Genomic DNA, 14106 nt, shown 5'->3' on the forward strand with positions numbered 1-14106 from the left:
AATTGACTGTAGATGTGAGTGTGAATGGTTGTCTGTGTCTATGTGTCAGCCCTGTGATGACCTGGCGACTTGTCCAGGGTGTACCCCGCCTTTTGCCCGTAGTCAGCTGGGATAGGCTCCAGCTTGCCTGTGACCCTGTAGAACAGGATAAAGCGGCTAGAGATAATGAGATATCTAACATCTGGTGTGATGTGCTTTGCATTGTTTGTCATCTATGCACCTTTTAGCCCTTAGTCACCCTCTGTAGTATGCTGACTGGCTGTGTAACATAACTGCATGGTGAGTGGCTTCCAACTCTATCAGGGATTTATCACACCTATGGGTCATGTTTAAAGTTGGCCTGGCCAACATCAGTGTCTGACTTGACCAATATCAGTGGCTGTCCTTGCTAAATTAATTTTATTTTTTTCAAAATTCTATTTTAACATCTCAGCCACTAGTATTGCCTCGCGTGTGTGTGTGTTTTCATTATTGAGATGTGTGTATGTGTGTGTGTGTAATTGGGATCCATGTGTGTGTGTGTTTAATTGGGATCCGTGTGTGTGTGTGTGTGCGCGTGTGTGTGTTTAGGGGGAGGGGGGTGTCTTTATGGGTAGGATGAAAGGAGCTCAGAGTTAAAATCAATGGTTGTTTCTTATAAATTAATCTCATAACCCAAATATAATGATATTCACCATTAATTTCTCAAATGAAACACTTGCAGTCAAAACTTTGAACCATGTGCGTCAAAACGCTCTGAAAACAAGGTACACTTGGTCGATATATCCTGGTTCATCTGTGAGTTCTTCCAAAGTTCTGTCAGGGTTGATATTATGTAGAAAATGCATCTTTAGAATGGTTATATCGTGTTTTTATCCCTAACTGAGAAAGCTAACAGAATATTCTAATATGTTATCTCACTTTTTAGATAAGTTTGTCATACGTAAAGTCGGATAATTTATTTTAAACAAACCTCGCTATAATCTTGTTCACTAATGAGCGAGAATTGCCGACATTATCAGTGCAATTCGGAAACTGATCATTTTATATGTAAGGTCCGCTGCTACATAGACATAAACATAGACGCCGCATTGAGCTGGTGGCCCCGTTGCTGGGATACGTCAGAGTGTCCACCATATTGGATGTGGCAAATCTTCCCCGTAAACCAATGCAAGTAAATGGACTGAACTTCATAAAGCCCCTTTCTACAATAATATTTAACTCGATGCCTTTTATTCACCCATTAAGACACACACGTATATATTTGGGAAACAAACAGGCATCAAAACAACACATATAACTTTTAATGTGATGGTTATAAATAGTGTGCGAAATACCCGTCAATATTCTGAATGACTGCCAAACTGAGTTCGGCCAGGTTCTAATGTCATACCAAAACAAAATACATCACTGATTCCTTCACATTCAGAAAGGTTAAAAACATTCATCATACGTTCAAAAACGTTCATCATAGTGTGGCACTGTATTATCTAATTCTCACTGCTTATAACTCTACACCTACCCGGTGGAGATGAGCTGGGAAACTGAAGACTGAAGGAACAGTATTGAAGAGTATTTTTCCAGTCTCACCTGTGAAAGGTAATCCCATGTGATCTCGTTTGGACGGTAAACCTGTTGGTACAGTTAAACGCAGCACATGAACGAGGCATCTTTATTCTCGGCTACTATCTAGACGCTATACCAGAGACGGTTGAAGAATCTCTACTCTGCCACATCCAATATGGCGGCGAGGATGACATATGATTCTACGCAGAAGGCGGCATCTATGTTTATATGTCTATGCGCTGCTACTGGAAGACGGAATTTGCGGTCAACCAATAAGAATCTTCGAAACTCGGGGGCGTTGGTTATAAATCAAAACATCGAAGATAGACACGAAAGGTACTGTTCACCTTGAGAAATTGCAATTGTTTGATGGATTTTGCTTAAACTTTAAATGACTTTCGCATAAAATGCGAATACAGATGATTTTCTTTTCGCAAATTGGAATAAAACTTTGCAATTTGCGGATGTGCGAGCGGCTAGCGTGAGCCCAGATATTACAACACATCAAAAATCCCTTCGTGGGGTGTCGTGGCTCAGGTGGCTAAGGCACCATACCATAAATCCGGGGACCCGGGTTCGATTCCGACCCGAGGTCATTTCCCGATCCCTCCCCGTTTCTCTCTCCCGCTCATTTCCTGTCTCTACACTGTCCTATCCAATAAAGGTGAAAAAAAGCCCCAAAAAATATCTTTAAAAAAATCCCTTCGCAATTCAACTTCAGCAATATCTTGGCATCATGTTTGCCAAGTTTGACATGAATTTGATGAACCGTCTAGGAGGAGTACGTTAGAAATGACCATGTGTAATTTCACTCCAAATGGTCTTATGACATCATCACTCCAAAGTTCTATCCGTTCATTTCAATGGGAAATGGAAAAAGGGGCGCTATGAAGTCCCTGGGCCATGCCCAGGGCCAAACGTCTGTGGCTGAGTAGCGGTGACAATGACTGATGTGTGTATCAAATTTCATGACTTTTCGTGCAACAATATAACAATTGTATAACTTGATAGCTATTTTGTAGATTTTATTAAGGGTTGTTTTACAATCAGGGTACAAAGTTTGTGTCACAGGGGTCCAAAATTCAAATTGATTCAAACTGGTTCTTGTACCAGTTTTTAAGTGAAGGACAAGTTAAAGAACAGATTTCAGGTCATTTTTTGACATATGTTTATGGTAGTTTTGTGTCATCTGCTATAAGATAAAGAAGATTAAGTGTAGCTTTAAGCAGGGCTGGGAGAAACAAATGAAGTGATTCTCGGAGAGGACTTTTTTTTTGGACAATTCAGAATCCACTACTTCCATAGTGCTTTTAAATATAAGGCTGTAAGCTTTGTGTTAGTTGTCTCTAATATTTTTGTCCCAATATCTTGACCACATTTTAGGATGAAGATAATTTTATACGTTATTTTATATTGAAAAATTAGCTGTCTCGGAGAGGACTTTTTTTGGACACAATTGCATACTAATTTGATCAAAATAGTCTGAAAACTTACTGGCATTCAACATTAAAACTTAACTATGTTTCCAATTATATGGAGCCAAATATTTGTTTTATGGTATAAAGAATGATTTAAGTGCATCCCTTTTGGAGCTACCTGTGGTCAAAAAAGCACTTTTTCTAAATGACACGAGTAATTTTGCTAAATATGACATATACTGCCATACATTCACCAAAAATAACGTTATCACCAAATTTTTTTTGCATGGTAAATAGAGCTATCACAGGGCTACAATAAACAACCAAGTTTATTTAGTCAAGCCTTTTGATATTGAAGATAATAAGTGTTAAATGTGATTTTTAGCTTGCGTACGCTGATTGTAAAACAACCCTTAAACCACACAAAGAACACAAAAGGTTGCATCCCTCATTAAAAACACAATTACAGAAGCATTCACTGTACATGTATGTTAAATCTGCTTGACCTATTATCCAAAGCAGGTAATAACAGTCATTTTGGGAGATTTTAATGAAGATACTTTAAAAACTCAGTGCCTTATTGACTTTATAGCAGCCAAAGACTTCACACAGATTGTTTCAGTACCTACCACTGAAGCAGGTACATTAATAGACTATGTATATGTGAACAGAACATGCATGTACTGTGTAAAAGCAAAGGTTATGCCAGTGTACTTTAGTACACATGAAGCTATTGTGTGTACATTTTCCATTTAACAATATATTTAAGGTTCAACTTTCTAACTTTTTTGCTTAGGTTTATATTTGTACTTCTGTATGTACAGTATGTATGTACTTGTGTTTGTGTGTGTATTTGATCATGTGTATGTGTAAAATAAAGACTGGACTCGGTATGAGTGTGCACAGAATTGTATCAGAATCATATTCAAGATATCGAGTTCAACATTCAGCAATATCTTGGCATATTCTGTTATAATATTTCAACATATTACAACACATCAAAAATCCCTTCGCAATTCAACTTCAGCAATATCTTGGCATCATGTTTGCCAAGTTTGACATGAATTTGATGAACCGTCTAGGAGGAGTACGTTAAAAATGACCATGTGTAATTTCACTCCAAATGGCCTTATGACATCATCACTCCAAAGTTCTATCCATTCATTTCAATGGGAAATAGAAAAAGGGGCGCTATGAAGTCTCTGGGTCATGCCCGGGGCCAAACGTCTGTGGCTGAGTTGCGGTTACAATGACTGATGTGTGTATCAAATTTCATGAGTTTTCATGCATGGGAAATGCCTCAAATAAGGCCAAACGCGGCAGAATAATAATAATAATAATAATAATCCTTCGAAAAACAATAGGGTCTCAAAGAAGAATAATCCTTCGAAAAACAATAGGGTCTTCACACCGAACGGTGCTCGGGCCCTAATAATAATAATAATAATAATAATAATAATCCTTCGAAAAACAATAGGGTCTTCACACCGAACTATGCTCGGGCCCTAATAATAATAATAATAATAATAATAATAATAATAATAATAATACATTTTACCATACCTTGAAATTACCTGGATTGAAGTAAACTGTTTATTTACATTGTATTGTGTGTTTTGTATATTTTTAAATACTTTGTCCATTACTGGTGGCGTATATGGTAATTAATTTAATATATTTACTTTCATGAATCTAAAACATCTATTTCAGCTAGCCTACAATTTGAGTCTATAAATCTAAACTATGTACCCATACCAGAGATTTTCACATTGTCTTTAATTAATGTTAAAGTAAATGTTAACATAACTGGTTAAAATTAATGTTAAGCAGTGCACTCAGTGAGGAAAATCCCACTCTTTATACAATGCATGATCAAAATACATGAAAACCAGAAATGGCCCCACTTTTTATTACAAAGATAAAACATTAGATGTTTTAAAGTGCATATCACGGGTAAATTCAGGAGCAGACCAATGTAATTCTCATATTTTATATTAAACTTTTGTCAAATATCTGTCGCATTCTGCACTGTCTGCAATTTTTTTACCTTGCGCAATACCAGAAAAATTCAGTTGAAATCAAACCATTTGAGGCGAATTGGTCCGCCTCTGAAAAAACTTGGCATTTGGATTTCCCGGGAAACATTGATTTTCGTGACGACACGTGCTGGACGCCTCCTTCTGAATCCTATGTCAGCGCTGGTTTGTTTATTAGAAAACGACCTGGTGGTTTTCTGCAAATTTCTTCAACATTATCGCGTAATTATTAAAATGGTTAACAGATGTATCGTAGGAGGGTGTAGCAACACCAACCCTGATGGGATTAGCACTCATCGTTTTCCAAAAGACCGGACAATGAGAGAAAAATGGGAGCGCTTGGTCTACACAGGCTGTGCACTGAAACCGTGCAAAGCTCGCGCAGCCTGCTGGCGCTTCCGCAGATAATGTCACGAATCTGGCTCCAGACTCCCTTGGGATTTTTCCAGACGCGTTTTGTTATTTTATTTTTTTTCTGCTGTAGACAGATGGTCTTGTGCAAAATTACCCTTCTGGATGAGTGTGTAAAGGGACATAGTTTCATCCCTCATCTCATTACCTCTAGCCGCTTTTTCCTGTTCTACAGGGTCGCAGGCAAGCTGGAGCCTATCCCAGCTGACTACGGGCGAAAGGCGGGGTACACCCTGGACAAGTCGCCAGGTCATCACAGGGCTGACACATATACCCTGTCCACACTAGGGATTTTGTACCGATACGATACTACTTTCGTACCGCAACACCTGTCCACACTAGCAACTATACCGGTACTGTAGCGGTATAACTGTATCGGTACGAAACCCACAAATGTATGGGTTTCGTATCGGTACAGTATCGGTACTGTAGCGCTTCGCTGTAGTGTGGACAGATGAAGCGGTTCTGTATCGATACAAATATAATGCGCATGCGCAAAGTCACACACCTCAATCGATGTCTTTGCTGAATAAAATAGTGAAGAACGGATATTCGTTTTCTTTGTTTCTTTCTCAACTGCCTTGCGCGTTTTATACGATTCGACTGAATAAATGACCACCAGAAATACAGATTGTACATTGACAACAAAAAGCACACACGTTGTTTCATCCACCATATTCTCGGAAGGAAGTTACTCGGTAACCATGGAAACATTTCGTGCACGCGCATTTCAACTACCGTGAAAGAAAACCGCAAACATTTCTCGCTAGTGTGGACAGATGCACTAAACTGTACCGGTATACTTTGTATCGATACAGTTATACCACTATCGTACCGGTATATACGTGAACACAGCTATAGACACAGACAACCATTCACACCTACGGTCAATTTAGAGTCACCAGTTAACCTAACCTGCATGTCTTTGGACTGTGGGGGAAACCGGAGCACCCGGAGGAAACCCACATGGACACGGGGAGAACATATAAACTTCCTTGCCGGCCATGGGGCTCGAACCCGGACCTTCTTGCTGTGAGGCGACAGCGCTAACCACTACACCACCGTGCCACCCTATCTATCTATATGTATTCAAGATTCAACATTGCATTTAATTAGGTTTCATTTGTATGATTTCATTTAAATGTCTCTCTCAGCTTTTTTTCCACTTTGTATTTTTATCTCAATTTTTTGCATTTTAATGTAATTTCTCTTTATATTTTTTTATCACGGGCGGCACGGTGGTGTAGTGGTTAGCGCTGTCGCCTCACAGCAAGAAGGTCCAGGTTCGAGCCCCGTGGCCGGCGAGGGCCTTTCTGTGCGGAGTTTGCATGTTCTCCCCGTGTCCGCGTGGGTTTCCTCCGGGTGCTCCGGTTTCCCCCACAGTCCAAAGACATGCAGGTTAGGTTAACTGGTGACTCTAAATTGACCGTAGGTGTGAATGTGAGTGTGAATGGTTGTCTGTGTCTATTGGCCCTTTTCCACTACCCTTTTTCAGCTCACTTCAGCTCGCTTCAGCTCACTTCAGCCCGACACGGCTCGCGTTTCGACTACCAAAAACCAGCACGACTCAGCTCGTTTCAGCCCTGCTTAGCCCCTAAAACTCGCACCGTTTTGGAGTGGGGCTGAAGCGAGCCAAAGCGAGCCGACTGAGGCTGGAGGCGTGAGCAGACACTCCCCTGTGCACTGATTGGTGAGGAGGAGTGTCCTCACATGCCCACACACGCCCCGCGAGCGCGCTGGGATCTGTAAACACCGCAAACCCGGAAGGAGAATAATTATGAATTACGAGAATTTCTGAAGCCTTATGCGCCTCGCCTCATCTATACGCTCTTGTCAGTATCTGTTGGCGTTGTCGGTGACAACAAGCCACAGCACCAAGACCAGCAACACTAACGACTCCATGTCCTCCATGTTTATTGTTTACTATTCGGGTCGTGAGACTACCGCTTAAAAGCTCACTGAATCAGTGACATACAGAGCATCGTGGACGAGTTCGCGGAGCGCAAGGCTCGTCGTATGCCCTTCAAATAATGCGCGCAGTAGGCTATTGATGTTTTATTATGAGCCATGTACAGTATGTCGCCTAATGTTTTTTTGTTTCTGAGTTACATGTTCGTTTGAAGGACTTAATGTACAAAATAACATAGTTGCACCCCGTAGTGTTGAAATTGGTAAACACAGTGCATTCAGTGAGGTTTGCACCGCCCTCCTTTTATTTCTGACTCTTCCTGTCACCACTCTGAGCGCTCATTCGTATGCCCTTCAAATAATGTGCGCAGTATAGGCTATTGATGTTTTATTATGAGCCATGTACAGTATCCTAATGTTTTTTTGTTTCTGAGTTACATGTTCGTTTGAAGGACTTGATGTACTAAATAACATAGTTGCACCCGGTAGTGTTGAAATTGGTAAACACCGCAGTTGCGGACATTTTGTAGCCTAAATGATGTTATGATAAGCTTTAATAAAGGGCCTGGTCACGGTGGTGTAGTGGTTAGCGCTGTCGCCTCACAGCAAGAAGGTCCTGGGTTCGAACCCCGGGTCCGGCGAGGGCCTTTCTGTGTGGAGTTTGCATGTTCTCCCCGTGTCCGCGTGGGTTTCCTCCGGGTGCTCCGGTTTCCCCCACAGTCCAAAGACATGCAGGTTAGGTTAACTGGTGACTCTAAATTGACCGTAGGTGTGAATGTGAGTGTGAATGGTTGTCTGTGTCTATGTGTCAGCCCTGTGATGACCTGGCGACTTGTCCAGGGTGTACCCCGCCTTTCGCCCGTAGTCAGCTGGGATAGGCTCCAGCTTGCCTGCGACCCTGTAGAAGGATAAAGCGGCTAGAGATAATGAGATGAGATGAGAAAGGGCCTGGTCATTTGCCCCGCCCCCGGCCCGGCTCTGACTTGTTCCGCCACTGTCACTGATGTCACTGTTTGCGCTGCTTAACGACATCACATGACGTCCACCCACTTTCGCTAACTCCACCCAATGTGTCCACCCACTTCCAGCCAGCACGGTTCAGCGCGGTTGTAGTCGAAATGCAACTTCAACAGCCCCGCTCAGCTCGACTCGGCACGGCACGGCTCAGCCGCGTTTGTAGTGGAAAAGCGGCATATGTGTCAGCCCTGTGATGACCTGGCGACTTGTCCAGGGTGTACCCCGCCTTTCGCCCACAGTCAGCTGGGATAGGCGCCAGCTTGCCTGCGACCCTGTAGAAGGATAAAGCGGCTAGAGATAATGAGATGAGATTTTTTATCACGATTACTCTATGAAACACTTTACAAGCTTTGATTTTATAAACTCTAATATTGATCCTTATTAAATGTTGTATTTGTTCTTAATGACTATAGAATATAGAGTATTCCAGTCTAATTTAAAAAAAGTGTGTATTTTATTAGCTGACTCTCAGATGAAACAGGGACGGAGTTTGAGGAAAAGGGGAAGTAGAAAAGGTGTAACACTGCGGGGAAAAAAAAGCTATCTTAGCAAGGGAAGATGCATGAATAAAGAAAAAAGTTAGAGATAATATATCTAATTATGACAATTATATCACAAAATAAGATTATTAACCCTATTTCTAGACATATTTACGTTCAGGTCTAAAATTCTACTAGCAGTTAATTTTGCTTCTTTCCAGAAGTTAATACTTGAAATAAACAAACTTACCTGCCAATAGGATGACCATTTCAAGCTTGAAAATATTTAGAAATAGGTTTAATAATCCATTCTTTGTTTTTGTAACAAGCTAATCAAGAGGCATATTAGTTGAATTTGGCCATATTTAAGGTACTGTACTCACTAAATATAAAATATCTTACAGTAAAGGTGAAATTGTTTTGATTTACATTAAGAATCTACAATAATGTACATAGAAAATAGCTGGCTGGCTTTACCTACCGAACCGTGTAGATTTTGGGGTTATAATTCACAAACAAAAACAGAAGGAAACTCCTCGTAACCTGGAATAAACCATGAAAGCCTCTGAAAAGAGGAAGAAATCATGGCAGAAAGTGGAGCCTCAGAGGGGTGTGTCGGAATGAAAAGTGGGAGGAGCGAGGGTGGGGCTTATAAGTTTCGAAATGGGGGACACGCTGCCTCAGGAGGATTTCTAACAAGCTAGCGAGGTATCAAAGACCGCTCGAAATGGATCGGAATCTCGTTTCCTGTCTTCTAAAATGCCTTCAAACGGCTCCATTTGAAGACAACGTTGATGTTTCTTACTACCCATAAATCTGTGCGGCAGCTCCCTCATTCAACCAAAGAATTAAAAAGATGGCGGACCGAACTTCACAGAGCTGCTTCTGGCCGCCATCTTACCACTCGCATTGCGTGTGGTAAGATGGCTTGTGTGTCAAATCGTCGTATCCGATCCAGTGCTGCCAGATTGGGCGGTTTTGTTTTCTACTTTGCTGGCAAAAAATGCATACATGTCAACCTATACGGAATGTCCATATTTTATACGGATTTGATTCAATAAACGTAGTATACGGGCGTACAAATAAAGTTATACGGATTCTTTAAAAAACTTCAATATTTATTTTGAGCTATCAATTCCCACGATGATAAAAGAGCGCATAACGTTCATTTACAAACGTACTGTACACCACAGAAAGCACAAACAGCCAAGAGTCTTGTGAAATTGCGCGTTATCTTGTGGTAGCGAGACTTCGTTCCACTTTTGATCATGCGCACACCGCATTGTGAAAATCCCACTAACCGGGAAGTAACATTTTGTCTGAAACGCATATTTCCACCTGAGCGCCTTTCAATAGCGACTGAAAAGATTCTGAATGGGCACTCCGGCAAGATCAACACAGACACTTGCTGTGATATGCAGCCTAGTGAGGTATTGGTGCAGAGTGCTAAAAAAAGCTGTCATGGAGTACAATTCAGAACATTAGAGTGACACTTTTGCCGTTTTTCCACTACCAGCGCGGCTGAGCCGTGCCGTGCTGAGTTGGGCTGAGTCGAGCTGAGTGGGGCTGTTGGAGTTCCATTTCGACTACAACCGCGCTGAACCGTACTGGCTGGAAGTGGGTGGACACATTGGGTGGAGTTAGCGAAAGTGGGTGGAAGTCACGTGATGTCGTTAGGCGTCGCAAACAGTGACATCAGTGACCTTTTAAGCGGATAATAAACAATAAACATGGAGTCGTTAGTGTTGCTGGTCTTGGTGCTGTGGCTTGTTGTCACCGACAACGCAAACAGATACTGGCAAGAGCGTATAGATGAGGCGAGGCGCATAAGGCTTCAGAAATTCTCATAATTCATAATTATTATTCTTCCGGGTTTACGGTGTTTACAGATCCCAGCTTGCTCGCGGGGTGTGTGTGGGCATGTGAGGACACTCCTCCTCACCAATCAGTGCACAGGAGAGTGTCTGCTCACACCCCTAGCCTCACTCAGCTCGGTTTGGCTCGCTTCAGCCCCACTCCAAAACCGTGCGAGTTTTGAGGGCTAAGCAGGGCTGAAGCGAGCTGAGTAGCGCCGCTCTGAGGCAGTCGAAACGCGAGCCGTGTCGGGCTGAAGTGAGCTGAAGCGAGCTGAAGTGAGCTGGAAAAGGGCCATCTGTGTTTTTGTCGAACATTGGAGCTTTGTATTCATTCTGAAGGTTTATTGTTATTAATATTGAATAAAAAGTAACTTGGATATGTCATTGTTAATTATCATTCAAATTTTAGGTAAATTATTTTAATTTGCATCTTATACGGATTTTATAAGGGAAATACGGATTTTGGAGGTTGGTTATACAGGTTTGATTGACCAAAGGTTGACATGTATGAAATGGCTTGGGCTGGTTGACAAAGATTGGGCGGGTTTTTATCAGATGTTTATATAGTTTCACTACCACTAGAAAGCAGAGATGGGAGAGAATGTAAACACCTAAGCCTAAGATGTTCTTGAATATCCGAAGGAAATCAGGAAAAACAGCTCTCTTTGGTCAACTGAGGCAAGTCATAGACATAGTTTACCCAGCACCCCTTAGGTATTTTAAACAACCAAAATCGAGCATTGGCCTAAATTAATCTCATCTCATTACCTCTAGCTGCTTTATCCTTCTACAGGGTCGCAGGCAAGCTGGAGCCTATCCCAGCTGACTATGGGCGAAAGGCGGGGTACACCCTGGACAAGTCGCCAGGTCATCACAGGGCTGACACATAGACACAGACAACCATTCACACCTACGGTCAATTTAGAGTCACCAGTTAACCTAACCTGCATGTCTTTGGGGGAAACCGGAGCACCCGGAGGAAACCCACGCGGACATGGAGAGAACATGCAAACTCCACACAGAAAGGACCTCGCCGGCCACAGGGCTCAAACCCGGACCTTCTTGCTGTGAGGCGACAGCGCTAACCACTACACCACCGTGCCGCCCTCTTAAATTAATCATTAACAATAAACATTAATCTCATTAAGTATTATTTAAACAAAAAAAAGTCGATGTAACCGTAAGTCTAATATGAATGTGTGTAATGTAGTGCAGGAACTGAACTCAAACTAGTAAATAGGCCAGAACACCATTAATCATTTCCGTGCACTTTGTCCTGTGCATTTTGAAGTGAGTAGCAGCAGTGGAGTCTGAGAAAGCAGCTTTACATGCTTCCCCAATGTGATCACATGCCAGCAGGGAACAGTGTTCAGCAAGAGCTAATGCCATGGTGGCTTCAGCCTTTTTTGCAGAGACAATTTTTTTTTACACATTAATGGCAGCTTGCTTTGAGTGGAACTGTTATAAGGCTTTGCCTTTTCTCATCTCATTATCTCTAGCCGCTTTATCCTGTTCTACAGGGTCGCAGGCAAGCTGGAGCCTATCCCAGCTGACTACGGGCGAAAGGCGGGGTACACCCTGGACAAGTCGCCAGGTCATCACAGGGCTGACTAGGACTGCGTACCGGTACTGTGTACCGGTACTGTACCGTGAAAATCGATTCGGTACAGGTCCAAAATACCGGATCATAAAGTACCGGTACTGTACCAGTATAAATTTACACCAAGTATATGCTTATTTTGTGACTGAAGATGCGTAAATCCTACCACAAACACGAAAATTTAGCACTGGAAAAGACGTAAAATGCGGCGCTGAAACTTGAAATCAGAGCCATCTGTGATTTGAGATCCTCTCGCCACAGTCTCATGAGACATTGCGAGAGCTTGGCTGATCCAGCGTTCTGATTGGTCAAAAAGACTCAAAAGCAGGTCAGCCATTTTTCCTTTGCTGTCATCGGCGGCCTTTGTTGCTTTGTGTAATTTTGCCACGTAAGTTAAAGGCCGCGGACTGCGCGTAGTCTGTAGTACTCTAGTGTAGTCACTTCTCGCTGTGAGACAACTTATGACTTTTTGTCCCAAGTTAACTGTAGGGTGACTGAGAAGTGAGGTAGGAAACCTAGTTATGTTCAGTTTTCTTTGAATAAAGATACTGACAAGTTGTCAACAGTTTATTAATGTTTTTGTCATTATTGAAGAAGTTCAGAAGAATTTGTCAAATTGTTCAGGTACAGGTCCAGACCTGTACCTAAACCTCTGTACCGGTACCTGTACCTGATGTTACGTTTAGGTACACAGCCCTAGGGCTGACACATAGACAATCATCCACACCTACAGTCAATTTAGAGTCACCAGTTAACCTAACCTGCATGTCTTTGGACTGTGGGGGAAACCGGAGCACCCGGAGGAAACCCACGCGGACACGGGGAGAACATGCAAACTCCACACAGAAAGGCCCTCGCCGGCCACGGGGCTCGAACCCGGACCTTCTTGCTGTGAGGCGACAGCGCTAACCACTACACCACCGTGCCGCTCGCTTTGCCTTTTAAGTATGTTTTTGAGTTGCCATGTGTTTTTTTTTATGTCACAAAGTTTGGCGTAGAAATCAGCCTTACAATACAGGCAGCATGCCCGTGTATTATCCCCAATAAACTGTTTCAACCAGCCTTTGAATTCAGGGTTTGATTCCCACTGCTTTCTGTATTTCTGAGTGTGCAGTTCTGAGTCATGATGAGCTAGCTAGCCAGATGTTTAGCTGATGTCAGAGGCACATACACAGTGGACGAGGTGAGTAAGTGACTGAAGCTGTGTGAGTAAAATGCAGTGATTTATTTTAGTGTGACAGTGAAGAAAATTTACATTCTGCTCTCTAAGCCAGGGCGAGAATAGCGGCAGCTTTGCACATGCGCGATTCATTAGAAGTCTGGAGAGGAGAGAAGAGCCCCGCCCCACCACGCCCCCACCACTCCTCTCCGCTCTGACTGCAGCCAGTATTGCCAGATTGGGCGGTTTTGAATTCTACTTTGCGGGCAAAAAATGGCTTGGGCTGGTTGACAAAAATTGGGCTGGTTTGACGTTAGTTCGGCGGGTTTTTATTGCCTTAGAAGGACTTTGATGCAGCGCATTCTATGTACTATCTACGCCCACTAGTCTACATCCAATCCATATTAAACACTTCTGTGAATCAATCAGAGATCGCGGGCATCACACGACACAGAGTGCAGTTAGTGAACGACGGCTAGTCAAGATGCCAAAGTGGCACGGGCGATTGCTCTAAGACAACGAGGGAGGCTCAGCCTCCTCTAAAAATGACGAACATCGTGTAGGATGAATTGCGCTAGGCTTATGTTATAGCCGACCTTATAACATTGCTATTTCAGATCCAGAATCATAGAAATATATGTGCTCAATCCAACTACAGTGCGAAATCATTTCGTTAT

The 14106-nt window shown here is 42.5% G+C and overlaps 1 protein-coding gene across 5 annotated transcripts in view; it reads right to left on the reverse strand.

Moving 5' to 3' along the window:
• hyal1 (hyaluronidase 1) overlaps positions 1–9583 on the reverse strand; it is a 48808-nt gene extending 39225 nt beyond the window's left edge. The window contains exons 1-2 of one of the 5 annotated variants that reach the window (XM_060919310.1): positions 9296–9582; positions 9065–9089 (exon numbers count right to left, since the gene is read on the reverse strand). In XM_060919310.1, coding sequence (XP_060775293.1) covers positions 9065–9083 — 19 coding nt within the window. In that variant the 5' untranslated portion in view covers positions 9084–9089; positions 9296–9582. Of the gene's footprint in view, positions 1–1501; positions 1590–9064; positions 9090–9295 lie in introns of those variants that run through there. The other 4 variants (XM_060919311.1, XM_060919312.1, XM_060919313.1 and 1 more) reach the window with 4 other exon arrangements.
• Between the last annotated feature and the right edge of the window lie 4523 nt (positions 9584–14106).

This window comes from Neoarius graeffei, chromosome 4 (assembly GCF_027579695.1).
Source record: "Neoarius graeffei isolate fNeoGra1 chromosome 4, fNeoGra1.pri, whole genome shotgun sequence".
Taxonomy (NCBI): domain Eukaryota; kingdom Metazoa; phylum Chordata; class Actinopteri; order Siluriformes; family Ariidae; genus Neoarius; species Neoarius graeffei.